Source organism: Bombina bombina, chromosome 1 (assembly GCF_027579735.1).
Source record: "Bombina bombina isolate aBomBom1 chromosome 1, aBomBom1.pri, whole genome shotgun sequence".
Classification (NCBI taxonomy): domain Eukaryota; kingdom Metazoa; phylum Chordata; class Amphibia; order Anura; family Bombinatoridae; genus Bombina; species Bombina bombina.
In genome coordinates this window covers 1,347,931,095-1,347,949,775 of record NC_069499.1, presented here as the reverse complement: position 1 = coordinate 1,347,949,775, position 18,681 = coordinate 1,347,931,095, and the positions used below count along the sequence as shown (strand labels likewise).

Genomic DNA, 18,681 nt, shown 5'->3' with positions numbered 1-18,681 from the left:
TCAGCCAATCGGAATTCGAGGGACGCAATCTTGGATGACGTCCCTTATAGGAACCTTCATTCGTCGTCTAGTCGTCGGAAGAAGAGGATGGATCCGCGCTGGAGGTCTTCAAGATGGAGCCGGTCGTCATCGGATGGAAGAACATAGAAGATGCGGCTTGGATGAAGATGTTTGCCGGTCCGGATCGACTCTTCTGCCCGGATAGGATGAAGACTTCTGCCCGAAGATGGAATTCTTTAGCCGCCGCTTGGATCCAGACTTCAGCCGGATGATGGACGTCACTCTTCAGCCCCCGCTTGGGCTTGGATGAAGATTTCGGAGGCTCTTCTGGACCGATCAGGACCCGGTGTGGTGAAGACAAGGTAGGGAGATCTTCAGGGGCTTAGTGGTTTATTTAAGGGGGGTTTGGGTTAGATTGGTGGTATGCGGGTGGTGGGTTGTAATGTTGGTGGGGGTATTGTATGTTTTTTTTTTACAGGCAAAAGAGCTGAATTCTTTGGGGCATGCCCCGCAAAGGGCCCTTTTAAGGGCTGGTAAGGTAAAAGAGCTTTTCTATTTTAATTTTAGAATAGGGTAGGGCATTTTTTTTATTTTGGGGGGCTTTGTTATTTTATTAGGGGGCTTAGAGTAGGTGTAATTAGTTTAAAATTGTTGTAATATTTTTCTAATGTTTGTAAATATTTTTTTATTTTTTGTAACTTAGTTCTTTTTTATTTTTTGTACTTTAGTTAGTTTATTTAATTGTATTTATTTGTAGGTATTTTATTTAATTAATTTATTGATAGTGTAGTGTTAGGTTTAATTGTAACTTAGGTTAGGATTTATTTTACAGGTAATTTTGTAATTATTTTAACTAGGTAACTATTAAATAGTTATTAACTATTTAATAGCTATTGTACCTGGTTAAAATAATTACAAAGTTGCCTGTAAAATAAATATTAATCCTAAAATAGCTACAATATAATTATAATTTATATTGTAGATATATTAGGGTTTATTTTACAGGTAAGTATTTAGCTTTAAATAGGAATAATTTATTTAATAAGAGTTCATTTATTTCGTTAGATTTAAATTATATTTAACTTAGGGGGGTGTTAGTGTTAGGGTTAGACTTAGCTTTAGGGGTTAATACATTTATTATAGTAGCGGTGAGGTCCGGTCGGCAGATTAGGGGTTAATACTTGAAGTTAGGTGTCGGTGAGGTTAGGGAGGGCAGATTAGGGGTTAATACTATTTATTATAGGGTTATTGAGGCGGGAGTGAGGCGGATTAGGGGTTAATAACTTTATTATAGTAGCGGCGAGGTCCGGTCGGCAGATTAGGGGTTAATAAGTGTAGGTAGGTGTCGGCGACGTTGAGGGGGGCAGATTAGGGGTTAATAAATATAATATAGGGGTCGGCGGTGTTAGGGGCAGCAGATTAGGGGTACATAAGTATAACGTAGGTGGCGGCGGTGTGCAGTTGGCAGATTAGGGGTTAAAAAAATTAAATCGAGTGGCGGCGATGTGCGGGGGCCTCGGTTTAGGGGTATATAGGTAGTTTATGGGTGTTAGTGTACTTTAGAGCACAGTAGTTAAGAGCTTTATGAACCGGCGTTAGCCCAAAAAGCTCTTAACTCCTGTTTTTTTTCTGCGGCTGGAGTTTTGTCGTTAGAGTTCTAACGCTCACTTCAGCCACGACTCTAAATACCGGCATTAGAAAGATCCCATTGAAAAGATAGGATACGCAATTGGCGTAGGGGGATCTGCGGTATGGAAAAGTCACGGCTGCAAAGTTTCCTGACTGACTCCAAAAACCAGCGTTAGGAGCCTCTAACGCTGGTTTTGACGGCTACCGCCAAACTCTAAATCTAGGCGTATGAGTACATATACCCCAAACATCCCCTGCAATGAGACATACACCTGACCTGAAAAATATATCAGAGTACAAATATTCAGACAAGGACAATTTAATAGATATATGTCTGAGTCTTTGATATCAGTATTTAATGAGGATACAGAAAAAAACTGAAATACATAAGGTGCAGTAATAAAAAAGTGCCACTAGATGGAAGCAGACACGAGGTTGCAGAAATATAGGGAAATTTAGCAAAATTTGAGACCAGTCTTTTGATAAAATAAAAAATGTCAGTCTATTGTCACACAAACTTTATATCCCAGAAAAACATCTATAGGGAAATAAAAGTAAAAACACCTTTACATATGTCCCTATAAAAAAAACTGCACCTAAACAGAAGTCTGCTTTCAGCACTGCAGAAAATAACCTGATCTCTCTGAGGATAGGGTTCTTAACTTACATATACGGCTGCCATCATACAACTATTTAGAAGCTTGAGAGACCCCTGTTTCATGTCTCATCTTACATGGATTACACCCAGAACTGCTGGCTAGCCTAGTGGAGAAAAAAAAATGTACCGGCAGGACAACAAACCCCCAGGGGGTTAAAAAAGCACACCAGCTCTACAGATCCTGTTAGAGAAAAATGGCGCCCGCAAAAGCCCTAATTGCCGGTACATACAAACATAAACTTTTCAATAATAAAAGAACAGGCCTATGAACATTATCCACTGCCCGTCTCAAGTCCTAACCCAGATACACATGAGGTCTGAGGTCTGTCTATGGAAGAAAAATATACATAGCGATTGTATTAAACAGATCTTTGTAAAATAGGGTATCAATGTAAGGAACATACAATCTGATGTATCCTATAAGAGACCGCTTTAACGAGATCGGATATGCTGCTAAGGATAGGGCAGCCCCACACACTCGCACCATCTTGTCTCCCTCAACTGTTGTTACACAAATGCGTCACAAACAACCTGGTCCTAGGAAGTAGAGAAATCATTACCCTCCCACCGCTGAAAAACTGAAGAAGCTTAGGGCAGTGGTTCACGTAGATACGTGTCCCCTACAATATGAGGGAGTTAGAAATAAAAAGGCCAGTAACTGTAAACTGCCGCAAACGATGCTGAAAGAGGGAAACCCTCTTAAAAACTATACAGCCCATTCCGGTTCACCGATAAAGGTAAAAACCCTATTTGAAACCGGAACATCAAGGCTGAAATAGAAGGGAATAAAGAACCCCCATAAGGAGCTGTTCCCCAGATGGCCACTAGATAAAAGTTGCCACAGACACCTTCCCCTACACTAAAGGAAGTCAGTTTAACTGTAGCGGGTGAAGTAAAACCCTGCTTAAAATGCCATAAAAATAACCTGAGCACAGGACATATAATAATTTTCAGACCCACTAAGAGGGAATTTAAGAGCCATCTAGGGCACCCACTACAGAGTCCCCCTCATAGAACCCCTATGAGGGCATAAAAATACAAAAGAACTTACCGTCCAGAGTCTTCTGTTGTGGAGCAGACACAACAGCTGCAGGTCTGCCAGCCTCATCTGATCGCTGACAGGGACCTGGAAAATAAGAAAGAACAAAGGGGTAGCAATGTGTTAAAAGTAAAGCAAAGACTACCTTGCTGCGTTTTAACTGCTAAAAGCCACCACTACTCTTACTCAAGAGATTGACGTTGAACACAGCTAGACCCCAATCCTTGCTTGCAGGGAAAAGTACCCATAAAAGGATTAGATATCTTCAGACACCAACTTCGCACATCCTCCTTTGACAGAGGCAAATAGAACGACTGGGGGATATGGGTAAGGGAAGTTACACTTAACAGCGTTGCTGGGGTGCTCTTTGCATCCTCCTGCTGGCCAGGAGTTGAATACCCCACTAGTAATTGGAATGATGTTGTGGACTCTCCATGTCTTAGGAAAGAAATATTAACATTAAAGGGGTGATAACTTTTACCAGAAGCATTTTAGCTAATACATGTTTATTGCAAATATGTTTCTATTCAAAGATGTAATTCATCTATGCACATTTATATTTTGGCTGGAATGTCCCTTTAAAAAGAGACAGTAAAGTTGCAATTAACTTTCATCATTCAGATAGAGCATGCAATTTTAAATTATCCAATTTACTTATATTATAGCATTTGCTTGGTTCTCTTGATACCCTTTGTTGAAAAGCATATCTAGGTAGGCTCAGGAGCAGCAATGAACTACTGGGATATAGCTGCTGATTGGCATATACATCTATACATATACACAGAAAATGTTAAATTGCAAAGTATTACACGGAACACGTTTGGCTGCTTCATAATAACACCAGGCTGCAAACTTTTCTATATATAACAATGGTCTGAAAGCTGCTTTGGGCCTGCGTTATGAAGAGAATTAAACAAATGACTTTACTGGAGATGTTCAGTAGATCTGGCCATCCTAGTTTCACTATTCCTTTGTTTTCTTATGGTCACTTTTTTTGTTGACCAAGATTACCATGCCAGGTAAAGACTGATCTGTATAAAGCCCCCTCCACAAGTCACTCCACACTCCTTATGTCCCGTGCTCTTGGGTCAGAAAGTAATAGCTCAGCCTGGGTAGGTCATCAATGCAGCACACCACATGGTCTGCAAAAATGCTACCTGCACAGGTACGGACACAGTACAGCAATCACCTAAGCATGTTTTGCCACCATGTATTTGCAACTCTGTGGGCTGTGCATGGTAGTTACCAGGCACAGCATAGAGGAGATTGTTGGTCTATTGGGAAGATGGCAGCCAGACGAAAGTTAATAGATACCTTTAGTTATAGTGACGTATATGCCCAATTTCAATTGCCAGTAAACACAAGGCATTTCTATTGTGCTGCTATAGAACAACATATCAGCAAAGTTTAAACATTTTTGAAAGAACACATTTTGTTTGCTGCAATCGTTTTTTTTTGCCTTATTTGGAGAAGGCTTGAGTCTGCAGACAGACAACAAAGCTGGCCACAGTCAATGTTAATATAAAATGCATTGTTTAGAAGTTACTGATTAAAGCCAATTAGGGACAGATATGTAGCAGAGTTCATTTCGAATTCTGAGAATCCATTTTTAGAGCTAAATTACTCGAAAAGGGGGCAAAATAAGTAATGAAAGTATATTGTAAAGGTATTTCATTACACATAACTAAATATTTTATACAAAAATATTGAGGTGTTTATTGTCCCTTTAAGATACCAAGCACTGTTCAAGTGTATAAGGCTAAAAAATTATTCTTTAATAGAAAAGATATAGCTGTCATGAAAAGACAGTATATGGGGCCTATTTATCATGATGCAAGCAGACATGATCCAATATTGTGGATCATGTCCGCTGCACATCGATAAATGCCGACAGCATACACTCTTGGCATTTATCATTGCACCAGCTGTTCTTGTGAACTGCTGGTGCAATACCGCCCCCTGCAGATTTGCGGCCAGGGGGTGTCAATTTTTGGTGATGTCTGTCCGCCGCCTCAGAGCAGGCGTACAGGTTATGGAGCAGCGGTCTTTAGACTTGCCAGATATATGCCCCTTAGAGTGCATTATCTAAATACAGATTTAAAATGTTGAGAGTATGAAACCAGAGAAGTAGTATATTAAAAAAAGGAAGTAGTGTTAATAAAATAAACTTTCCAATGATCCAGTTTACCTGACAGAGGCCTAGATTTGGAGTTTTGTCGGTAACGACCCGAAAAACTAACGCCGGCTTTTTTCTGGCCGCACCATAAAAATAACTCTGGTATCGAGAGTCCACATAAAGGCTGCGTTAGGCTCCAAAAAAGGAGCGTAGAGCATTTTTAACGCAGCTTCAACTCTCGATACCAGAGTTGCTTACGGACGCGGCCATACTCAAAAACGTGCTCGTGCACGATTCCCCCATAGGAAACAATGGGGCTGTTTGAGCTGAAAAAAAAACAAACACCTGCAAAAAAGCCGCGTTCAGCTCCTAACGCCCCATTGTTTGCTATGCGGTAACCCTTCCTACGTCTGCACTTAACACTCTAACATGTACCCCGAGTCTAAACACCCCTAACCTTACACTTATTAACCCCTAATCTGCCGCCCCCTCTATCGCTGACCCCTGCATATTATTATTAACCCCTAATCTGCCGCTCCGTAAACCGCCGCTACTTACATTATCCCTATGTACCCCTAATCTGCTGCCCCTAACACCGCCGACCCCTATATTATATTTATTAACCCCTAATCTGCCCCCCCACAACGTCGCCTCCACCTGCCTACACTTATTAACCCCTAATCTGCCGACCGGACCTGAGCGCTACTATAATAAAGTTATTAACCCCTAATCCGCCTCACTAACCCTATCATAAATAGTATTAACCCCTAATCTGCCCTCCCTAACATCGCCGACACCTAACTTCAATTATTAACCCCTAATCTGCCGACCGAATCTCGCCGCTATTCTAATAAATGTATTAACCCCTAGAGCTAAGTCTAACCCTAATACTAACACCCCCCTAAGTTAAATATAATTTAAATCTAATGAAATTAATTAACTCTTATTAAATAAATTATTCCAATTTAAAGCTAAATACTTACCTGTAAAATAAATCCTAATATAGCTACAATATAAATTATAATTATATTATAGCTATTTTAGGATTTATATTTATTTTACAGGTAACTTTGTATTTATTTTAACCAGGTACAATAGCTATTAAATAGTTAAGAACTATTTAATAGCTAAAATAGTTAAAATAATTACAAATTTACCTGTAAAAGAAATCCTAACCTACAAATAAACCTAACACTACACTATCAATAAATTAATTAAATACAATTGCTACAAATAAATACAATTAAATAAACTAGCTAAAGTACAAAAAATAAAAAAGAACTAAGTTACAAAAAATAAAAAAATATTTACAAACATAAGAAAAATATTACAACAATTTTAAACTAATTACACCTACTCTAAGCCCCCTAATAAAATAACAAAGCCCCCCAAAATAAAAAAATGCCCTACCCTATTCTAAATTACTAAAGTTCAAAGCTCTTTTACCTTACCAGCCCTGAACAGGGCCCTTTGCGGGGCATGCCCCAAGAAATTCAGCACTTTTGCCTGTAAAAAAAAAACATACAATACCCCCCCCCAACATTACAACCCACCACCCACATACCCCTAATCTAACCCAAACCCCCCTTAAATAAACCTAACACTAAGCCCCTGAAGATCATCCTACCTTGTCTTCACCATACCAGGTTCACCGATCGGTCCAGAAGAGCTCCTCCGATGTCCTGATCCAAGCCCAAGCGGGGGGCTGAAGAGGTCCATGATCCGGCTGAAGTCTTCATCCAAGCGGGCCAGAAGAGGTCTTCCATCCGATTGAAGTCTTCATCCAAGCGGCATCCATCCGGAGCGAAGCGGCAGCATCCTGAAGACCTCCACCGCGGAACATCCATCCTGGCCGACGACTGAACGACGTATGACGGTTCCTTTAAATGACGTCATCCAAGATGGCGTCCCTCGAATTCCGATTGGCTGATAGGATTCTATCAGCCAATCTGAATTAAGGTAGGAATATACTGATTGGCTGATGGAATCAGCCAATCAGAATCAAGTTCAATCCGATTGGCTGATCCAATCAGCCAATCAGATTGAGCTTGCATTCTATTGGCTGATCGGAACAGCCAATAGAATGCGAGCTCAATCTGATTGGCTGATCGGAACAGTTAGGTTTATTTAAGGGGGGTTTGGGTTAGATTAGGGGTATGTGGGTGGTGGGTTGTAATGTTGGGGGGGGTATTGTATGTTTTTTTTTACAGGCAAAAGAGCTGAATTTCTTGGGGCATGCCCCGCAAAGGGCCCTGTTCAGGTCTGGTAAGGTAAAAGAGCTTTGAACTTTAGTAATTTAGAAAAGGGTAGGGCATTTTTTTATTTTGGGGGGCTTTGTTATTTTATTAGGGGGCTTAGAGTAGGTGTAATTAGTTTAAAATTGTTGTAATATTTTTCTTATGTTTGTAAATATTTTTTTATTTTTTGTAACTTAGTTCTTTTTTATTTTTTGTACTTTAGCTAGTTTATTTAATTGTATTTATTTGTAGCAATTGTATTTAATTAATTTATTGATAGTGTAGTGTTAGGTTAATTGTAGGTAATTGTAGGTAGTTTATTTAATTAATTTATTGATAGTGTAGTGTTAGGTTAATTGTAGGTAATTGTAGGTAGTTTATTTAATTAATTTATTGATAGTCTAGTGTTAGGTTTATTTGTAACTTAGGTTAGGATTTCTTTTACAGGTAAATTTGTAATTATTTTAACTATTTTAGCTATTAAATAGTTCTTAACTATTTAATAGCTATTGTACCTGGTTAAAATAAATACAAAGTTACCTGTAAAATACATATAAATCCTAAAATAGCTATAATATAATTATAATTTATATTGTAGCTATATTAGGATTTATTTTACAGGTAAGTATTTAGCTTTAAATTGGAATAATTTATTTAATAAGAGTTAATTAATTTCGTTAGATTTAAATTATATTTAACTTAGGGGGGTGTTAGTATTAGGGTTAGACTTAGCTTTAGGGGTTAATACATTTATTAGAATAGCGGCGAGATTCGGTCGGCAGATTAGGGGTTAATAAGTGAAGTTAGGTGTCGGCGATGTTAGGGAGGGCAGATTAGGGGTTAATACTATTTATGATAGGGTTAGTGAGGCGGATTAGGGGTTAATAACTTTATTATAGTAGCGCTCAGGTCCGGTCGGCAGATTAGGGGTTAATAAGTGTAGGCAGGTGGAGGCGACGTTGAGGGGGGCAGATTAGGGGTTAATAAATATAATACAGGGGTCGGCGGTGTTAGGGGCAGCAGGATAACATAAGGATAACGTAGGTGGCGGTCGGCAGATTAGGGGTTAAAAATTTTTTTTGAGTGTCGGCGATGTGGGGGGACCTCGGTTTAGGGGTACATAGGTAGTTTATGGGTGTTAGTGTACTTTAGAGTACAGTAGTTAAGAGCTTTATAAACCGGCGTTAGCCCAGAAAGCTCTTAACTACTGACTTTTTTCCTGCGGCTGGAGTTTTGTCGTTAGATGTCTAACGCTCACTTCAGAAACGACTCTAAATAAAGGAGTTAGAAAAATCCCATTGAAAAGATAGGATACGCAATTTACGTAAGGGGATCTGCGGTATGGAAAAGTCGCGGCTGGAAAGTGAGTGTTAGACCCTATTTTGAGTGACTCCAAATACCGGCGGTAGCCTAAAACCAGCGTTAGGAGCCTCTAACGCTGGTTTTCACGGCTAACGTCAAACTCTAAATCTAGGCCAGAGTGTACTAAATTGTTTACAAATAGCTCATTTACCTGTAAATCAGATTTTTAAATAGCTTATTTTGACTGTGGTGGTATCATTACCTATACTAAAAATAGGCAAGGCCTCCCCAGGGGGAGGCGCAGGAGCGATGGCACTGTCCAATGGAAACCACAAGAAGCAGCTGATTTGACAAAACTGAGAATGTTTTTTTAAGAGACGACAATGACACTTGCCATGTTGTGGTGGAATAAGGAAAAGGGCTAGATGTAGGTGGAAGAAAGGCAATGAGGCCGAAATCGCTCAGACACTGTGTTGCAGTAACTTGTGTTTAACAAATGAGAAACAAAGTACAAATTGAAATGTGAGTGAAGCACTCATTTGGTTGAGCAGAATCAGCTCTGATCACTGGATGAGATGTAAAATCTAACAAAAATTGCAATTTTCTTTTAAAGAGAAAAAAAATATATAAAGTAAACATCTATTATGGGAGGGGGGCACTGTCTTAGGCTCACCACCTAAGACTTTGAAAAGTTTAAACATAGCCAGATGTAGAAATTACACTCCAAGTGGGGAGTTAGGATAACTAATAAAAAAATAAATCAAAAGTTCTCTCTAAGTAACTGGAGTCAAGCTATTAGACAGTTGACAAATTCAAGTCAAGCTATCAGACACTGTTTTGGAGCTATCAGACAGTTATAAATCAGTAATCAAGCTATCATACACTTATTTGTTAGCACTTTTTTAAGACTATTAAAGGCTGTACCATACATATATGCTAATAAGAAATATTTTAATGAATACAACAAGCATTTTTGTTATGGCACTCAAATTTTAAAAAATAGTAATTTTCCAGCACTTCTCTAAGTGTTAAAAACAAAATTTCCCATTGTGCCACTAAATGTTCACTGCAGTTATCTCACACAATGACCCCTCTACGATATCACAAAGTTTGGAGGCTTTTTACTGTGGAATTTTAAAAATATTGGGCCCCAAATGTCCCTCAAATTGCAAAAATAGGCACTTTCCAGCAAATTCACTTAGGGATAGAAACAAAATCTCACATTGTGCCACTACATTTTCACCACAGCTATCTCACACAATGACCCCCTCTACGATATCACAAAGTTTGGAGACTTTTTACTGTGGAATTTTAAAAATATTGGGCCCCAAATGTCCTCTAATTGCAAAAATAGGCACTTTTCAGCAATTTCACTTAGGGATAAAAACAAAATCTCCCATTGTGCCACTAAATTGTCAGCACAGCTATCTCGCACAATGACCCCTCTACGATATCACAAAGTTTGGAGACTTTTTACTATGAAATGTTAAAAATAACGGGCCCCAAATATCCCTCTAATTGGAAAAATAGGCACTTTCAAGCAATTTCACTTAGGGATAAAAACAAAATCTCCCATTGTGCAACTAAATATTCACCGCAACTATCTCAAACAATGACCCTTCTATCATATAACAAAGTATGGGGACTTTTTACTGTGGAATTTTAAAAATATTGTGTCAGTATATACCAGGGCTATAATACAATTTATTTATTATTATTATTCTTAAAAATAACCTCCAATGAAATTAATTGAAATTAATAGTTATTCCTAAATTCTTGAGATTAGTTACATTTATAAGCACATTGAAATATATTTATATAGAAACTAGAGTAGATTATGAATCAACTATACACACTTATGCTGTTATAATATTCTTTACAAAGTAAATAAAAAATATATCTCTAAAATGGACCTTACAATGAATCACATAAAAATATCACAATAAAATACCAGAATTGTCTAAAATTAGCCAATAACTCTAATTCAATGCACAAACTGGATTACAAACTTACTCTGCTTAATTTACCACTATCAGAGATTTAAATACCATAACCAATTTATATGAGATTCCACAATAATAAACCTGGCTTAGAGATATAAAATACAAAAGACCTTTATCTAGCAAATAAGATTATTTAGCATTAATGTGACTAGCTCTAAACTACACAGGACTATGGATATAAACTTAGAATACAAAAATATGCTCTTTAAATACCAGCTGCAATCTAACTGTAGCAACAATAAATGTATTTGCTTTAAAATATTAAATTATAGTCACTGCCATACTTTGCTACATAAGCCAATTTAAATGTTTCAGCTTTTTCAGATAGATCCAGATTCACCTCATATGAAGAAAGGTATTGCAATATAATTAAAGAAGTTAGCCCAATATTTGCTTATAGAGACTGTGTTTCCAAAAAGGCCAGCAAGGTTATCAGTCAAACTTTTAGCAAGCAAAAACCCCTTCTATCCTCTTGCATGAGGTTATATCATGTAAAACACCCCAACCCTTTTTATTCTAATCATTAGTGAACCATTTGGATACGCCCCACAGTGCTGTCTGTGATAGGCCCTCCGGAGCTGAACATCTCTTATTGGCTTACTTTGTTTTGCATATGTTTTAAACAGTCAATTCGTTTGGCTGTCACACCAGTTCCAATCCACTAGGGGGCAGCAGATAACCAGAAATGCAGTCTCACCAATGGGAGATTTTGTTTTTATCCCTAAGTGAAATTGCTGAAAAGTGCCTATTTTTGCAATTTGAGTGACATTTGGGGCCCAATATTTTAAAAAATCCACGGTAAAAAGCACTCATAATTTATGATATCATAGAGGGGTCATTGTGTGAGATAGCTGTGGTGAAATTTTAGTGGCACAATGGTAGATTTTGATTTTATCCCTAAGTGAAATTGCTGAAAAGTGCCTATTTTTCCAATGTCAGGGACATTTGGGGCCCAATATTTTTAAAATTCCACAGTAAAAAGTCCCCATACTTTGTGATATTGTAGAGGGGTCATTGTGTGAGATAGCTGCTGGGAAAATTTAGTGGCACAATCGTAGATTTTGTTTTTATTCCTAAGTGAAATTGCTGGAAAGTGCCTATTTTTGCAATTTGAGGGTCATTTGGGTCCCAATATTTTTAAAATTCCACAGTAAAAAGTCTCCATAGTTTGTGATATCATAGAGGGGTCATTGTGTGAGATAGCTGTGGTGAAAAGTTAGTGGCACAATGGGAGATTTTGTCTTTATCCCAAAGTGAAAATGTTGGAAAGTACATATTTTTGCAATTTGAGGGACATTTGGGACTCAATATTTTTAAAATTCCACGGTAAAAAGTCCCCATACTTTGTAATATCGTAAAGGGGTCATTGTGTGAGATGGCTGCGGTGAAAATTTAGTGGTACAATAGGAGATTTTGTTTTCATCCCTAATTTAAATTTTTGGAAAGTGCCTATTTTTTGCAATTTAAGGGACATTTGGGGCTGAATATTTTTATAATTCCAGAGTAAAAACTCTCCAAACGTTGTGATATCGTAGAGGGGTCATAGTGTGAGATAGCTGTGGTGAAAATTTAGTGGCACAATGGGAGAGTTTGTTTTTATCCCTAAGTGAAATTGCTGAAAAGTGCCTATTTTTGCAATTTGAGGGACATTTGGGGCCCGTTAGTTTTAAAATTCCACAGTAAAAAGTCCCCATACTTTGTGATATTGTAGAGGGGTCATTGTGTGAGATAGCTGCTGGGAAAATTTAGTGGCACAAAGGTAGATTTTGTTTTTATTCCTAAGTGAAATTGCTGGAAAGTGCCTATTTTTGCAATTTGAGGGTCATTTGGGTCCCAATATTTTTAAAATTCCACAGTAAAAAGTCTCCATAGTTTGTGATATCATAGAGGGGTCATTGTGTGAGATAGCTGTGGTGAAAATTTAGTGGCACAATGGGAGATTTTGTCTTTATCCCAAAGTGAAAATGTTGGAAAGTACATATTTTTGCAATTTGAGGGACATTTGGGGCTCAACATTTTTAAAATTCCACAGTAAAAAGTCCCCATACTTTGTAATATCATAGAGGGGTCATTGTGTGAGATGGCTGCGGTGAAAATTTAGTGGTACAATAGGAGATTTTGTTTTTATCCCTAATTGAAATTTTTGGAAAGTGCCTATTTTTTGCAATTTAAGGGACATTTGGGGCTGAATATTTTTATAATTCGAGAGTAAAAACTCTCCAAACATTGTGATATTGTAGAGGGGTCATAGTGTGAGATAGCTGTGGTGAAAATTTAGTGGCACAATGGGAGAGTTTGTTTTTATCCCTAAGTGAAATTGCTGGAAAGTGCCTATTTTTGCAATTTGAGGGTCATTTGGGTCCCAATATTTTTAAAATTCCACAGTAAAATGTCTCCATAGCTTGTGATATCATAGAGGGGTCATTGTGTGAGATAGCTGTGGTGAAAATTTTGTGGCACAATTGGAGATTTTGTTTTTATCTCAAAGTGAAAATGTTGGAAAGTGCCTATTTTTGAAATTAGAGCGATATTTTGGGCCCAATATTTTTAAATTTCCAAAGTAAAAAGTCTCCACACTTTGTGATATGATAGAAGGGTCCTTGTGTAAGACAGCTGCTGTGAATATTTAGTGGCACAATGGGAGATTTTGTTTTTATCCCTAAGTGAAATTGCTGGGAAGTGCCTATTTTTGCAATTTGAGGGACATTTGGGGCCCAATATTTTTAAAATTCCACAGTAAAAACGACTGCATACTTTGTGATATTGTAGAGGGGTCATTGAGATAGCTGTGGTGAAAATTTTGTGGCACAATGGTAGATTTTGTTTTTATCCCTAAGTGAAATTGCTGGAAAGTGCCCATTTTTGTAATTAGAGGGATATATAGGGCCCAATATTTTTAAAATTCCACAGTAAAAAGTCCCCATACTTCGTAATATTGTAGAGGGGTCATTGTGTGAGAGAGCTGCTGTAGAAAATGTAGTGGCACAATAGGAGATTTTGTTTTTATCCCTAATTTAAATTTTTAAAAAGGGCCTATTTTAGCAATTTGAGAGATATTTGGGGCCCGTTATTTTTAAAATTCCACAGAAAAAGTTCCCATACTTTGTGATATTGTAGAGGGGTCATTGTGTGAGAGAACTGCTGGGAAAATGTAGTGGCACAATGGGAGATTTTGTTTTTAACCCTAAGTGAAATTGCTGGAAAGTGCCTATGTTTGCAATTTGAGGGATATTTGGGGCCCAATATTTGTAAAATTCCAAAGTAAAAAGTCCCTGTACTTTGAGATATCCTAGAGAGGTCATTGTGTGAGATAGATGTGTTGAAAATTTTGTGGCACAATGGGGAATTTTTGTTTTTAACGCTTAGAGAAATGCTGGAAATTTTATTTTACATTTGAGTGACATTTATAACAAAAATGCTTGTTGTATTCATTAAAACATTTCTTATTAGCATATATGTATGATACAGCCTTTAATAGTCTTAAAGGGCCATGAAACCCACATTTTTTTTCATGGTTTAGAAAGAGAATGCAATTTTAAACATCTTTCTAATTTACTTATATTATCTAATTTGTTTTATTCTCTTGATATTCTTTGCTGAAAAGCATATCTAGATATGCTCAGTAGCTGCTGATTGGTTGCTGCGCATAGAAGCCTCGTGTGATTGGCTCACCATGTGCATTGCTTTTTCTTCAACTAAGGATATCTAAAAAATGAAGCAAAATAAATAATAGAAGCAAATTGTAATGTTGTTTAAATTTGTATTCTCTATCTGAATCATGAAAGAAAGATTTTGGGTTTAGTGAAGTGAAGAAAGTTTTTAATAAAGTAATGTGTATAGTTATTTTTATGAATATAATGGTGAAAGACAGCACCTTTTCTGATGTCCTGGGGCACAGGAAAGGGTTAGCCAAACCCCAATGTAAAATCCAAAGAAGTAATTTTCCAGCCTCCAGTAAAATTTAAAAGACCTTTATTGTTTCCTTGCAGGGTCCATCATACAAACAACGTTTCAAACCATAACTTGGTTCTTAACCTCTTAAGGACATATGACGGAATTTTTCCATCATAAAACAATTGAGCAAACTGAAAGCTGTGTCCTTAAAGGGTTAATCGTGTCTTAAGAACCATGTTATTAAGAATCAAGTATGATGGACCCTGCAAGGAAACAATAAAGGTCTTTTAAATTTTACTGGAGGCTGGAAAATTACTTCTTTGGATTTTATAGTTATTTTTAACCTGTTTTAATGTTAAATGGATATCTGTTTTTATTGGATTTTTACTGAAAATTATATTTGACACACAGCACACACAGCAGTCTATACTAATCCTGAGCTGCTCAGTGCTGTGTGACTCGGACTCAGTAATAGCTTGTGCTTTTACCTGGGACTTGCAGAGTTGTCTGTAAAGCAGAGACCCATTAGGACAGGAGGGAATCAGACTAAATGGAGGGATCTTTAAGTGCTGGAAAAAGAGTTAGGCAGGGAATTAAAAAGCACATTTGTCTATGATAGTGTATTGTGCAATCTAATACATTCACACAGTTTAAATATCAAACATTTCATGTTAGATATATTTTGAAAAGTATTAAACAGATTAATATATTTATCTGAAATGTATATTATAATCACATAGTTTAATAGGGAAACAGTTGTGACTGAAATACATAAAAAATAATTATGCATAGTTTGAGTGTTTGTTTCTCTTCACAACAGTGAATCCCTATTAAAGTGTGTGATTCAAAGATCTGTTGCTGCACACAACTCCTCTGAATCTAAAGAGCTGCTGACACATTCAGTACTGAGTGTGTCAGACTTAGGGCTAGATTTATTAAAGCTGAGGTGGACAGGGGCGCGTATACGCGCCCCTGTACGCCTCAGCTCGCCTGTGGCGGTGAGAAATTACCCGCAGGTATTCGCCATTGCACACGAGCGCAATTTTGCACTCGCGTGCAATCCCGCCCCCTGCCCGTGCACAGCCAATCAAGCGCGGGCAGGAGCTGTCAATCTCCTCGGTCTGACTTGACCGAGGAGATTGAATTTTGTCACCTTAGAGGTGGCGAAGAGGTTAGGGAAGCGGCGGTCTGGTGACCGCTGCTTGATAAATTACGGAGAGGAAGTTCTTGTGAGAACTTGCAGCCGTAGGGCTTTAATAAATCTAGCCCTTACTAGTGACTGTGCCTGGTTTGCAGGAAATTAACCAGGATTTGATTCAGTGATTTAAATAATTTGACTGATCTGATCCAAATGATTCGAAACACTAAAAAGAATCACTTTGCCCAAGTCTACCTTCAAGTGTCAATCCCTGGCCAGGAACAACAAGGCTGATCCAATTCTAAACCTGGGGAGGGGGGGGGGGTTAAAATAAATGAGCTTTTGGGAAACCATAATCACAGTGAATCATAGTATACACTACGCAGTCCCAAATAAATACAACCCTCAGGCCTATTTTTGCAATTTGAGAAATATTTGGGTCACGTTATTTTTAAAATTCCACAGTAAAAAGTCCCCATACTTTGTGATATTGTAGAGGGGTCATTGTGTGAGATAGCTGCTGGGAAAATTTAGTGGCACAATGGGAGATTTTGTTTTTATCCTTAAGTGAAATTGCTGCACACAACTCCTCTAGGAATCTAAAGAGCTGCTGACACATTCAGTACTGAGTGTGTCAGACTTACTAGTCACTGTGCCTGGTTTGCAGGAAATTAACCGGGTTTTGATTCAGTGATTTAAATCATTTGACTGATCTGATCCAAATGATTCAAAACATTAAAAAGAATCACTTTGCCCAAGTCTACCATCAAGTGTCAATCCCTGGCCTGGAACCAGGAACATCAAGGCTGATCCAATTCTAAACCTGGGGAGGGGGGGTGTTAAAATAAATGAGCTTTTGGGAAACCATAATCACAGTGAATCATAGTATACACTACGCAGTCCCAAATAAATACAACCCTCAGTACAAAGCAATCTCAAAGAAACTGGCGTTTCAGTAGAAAAATAGCCCATAAAGCACTTACTTCCTCCCCCAAGAGAACTGTTTGCACCTTCCAGTATAATCATAAAGGTGTCATCAAATAAATTACCCCCTTCAGTCCCACAAATGAAGTATGAGGCTCAGACAACTTCTCATTAACACAAACAATAATACAGAAGGCGCATATCACACCATTCGGCAAGCTCCTTTTCGGTAATGTACTAGTGGGCAACTAGTTATTAAATATTGATCTGGCATAACTAGTAGCAGCCTATAGTCCCAAAACAATACGAGACAATACTCAGGTACATAAAAACTAAAGACAAATACTCGGTTAAATAAAAAATAGCATAACTCTGTGTAGCCGTGACTTTAGTTCTCACAATTACCAGTGTCATCTCCAATTTAATGAATGTTGAGGCCCTGTGTACCAGAAGAACACATACAGGACAACCCAGTAACACACTCCCAAGACCTAGGCTTAAAAAACCCTGGAACCCGTTACCAGCAAACTAAACACGTAGAATCCTAGCAAGGATATATTCTTTCCAATACTTACCCAATCCAAGGCTGTACAGGATCCCCAGACACAGCAGAACTCGTAGCCTCTTGTTTCCAACCTCCATATTTAGTATAATTTTCATTATATAGCAACAGCTGCTTGTTATGGCTCCAGAACTGGGTATAATGCTTTGCTATTAGCTTCGATTGTGGGATAAGTATGACACTACTCAGTTAACTTTTCAATTCCTGTTATGGCTGGTTTCTGGTAAACAAATAAAGGTGTCTCTACAGTGTCATATAATATCATAAAATGAGTCAGCGGTTAAAGCTGGGAACTTATTCAAACAAACATTTCTGCTCTTTTAAAGTTCTCACTTCAGTTATATGGATTACGCCTGGAATAAAAAGCGTGGAGAATAAAAGGATCACTTATATAAAGTGCTTGATCAGAACTTACTTTTATACGGAAAAGGAAAAGCGCTCAGTAGTTAGGGTTGCCACCTCAGCCATGTTTTCCAGGACACTTATAAGTTACACATGCTACAGGGTGTGCAGGGAGGAATAAGAATAGGGCTGTCCAGAAACATAATACATGTTCCTCCCTGCACACCCCGCAGCATGTGTAACTCATAAGTGTTCAGGAAAACATGGCTGAGGTGGAAACCCTATCAGTAGTAAGAGAATAGCAAGTGCTAGTTCTGGAAAGGAAGAACCATAAAGGAAAAAGACTGAGAATGTTTATGCTGATATTGCTATTTTTAGCATGTTATCGGATTTTCTCTCTTGTAATATCTATTATTGTAGGATAATAGCATTTTGAAACATTTCTCCTCTTAATATATAAGGTCACCTTTTTTTCACGTACTCAAGATTATAGTGATGTATTGCACATACAAGCTTATAAGGTAAGGTTCTTTATAGTTAAAAGGACCTATAGTTCACTAGATTGGATATTCAGAGATTAGTGGGGAAGTTCACATAGAGGGTAGGCAGGACTCCACCTCTCACAGAATATACTTGTGGGATGTACTAAAAGGAATGACTATAATGGGATTACTGTACATTTAAAAGTGCTATAGCAACGAAAATATGAGACATTTTCTTCTTAAATGGAAAGAGTCCACAGCTGCATGCATTACTTTTGGGAAATAAGAACCTGGCCACCAGGAGGAGGCAAAGACACCCCAGCCAAAGGCTTAAATACTCCTCCCACTCCCCTGA

The 18,681-nt window shown here is 37.9% G+C and overlaps 1 protein-coding gene across 1 annotated transcript in view; it reads right to left on the bottom strand.

Moving 5' to 3' along the window:
* LOC128642596 (junctional adhesion molecule A-like) overlaps window positions 1-17,691 on the bottom strand; it is a 59,414-nt gene extending 41,723 nt beyond the window's left edge. The window contains exon 1 of the mRNA XM_053695370.1: window positions 17,516-17,691. Within this exon, the coding sequence (XP_053551345.1) occupies window positions 17,516-17,600 (85 nt within the window). The 5' untranslated portion in view covers window positions 17,601-17,691. The remainder of the gene's footprint in view (window positions 1-17,515) is intronic.
* Between the last annotated feature and the right edge of the window lie 990 nt (window positions 17,692-18,681).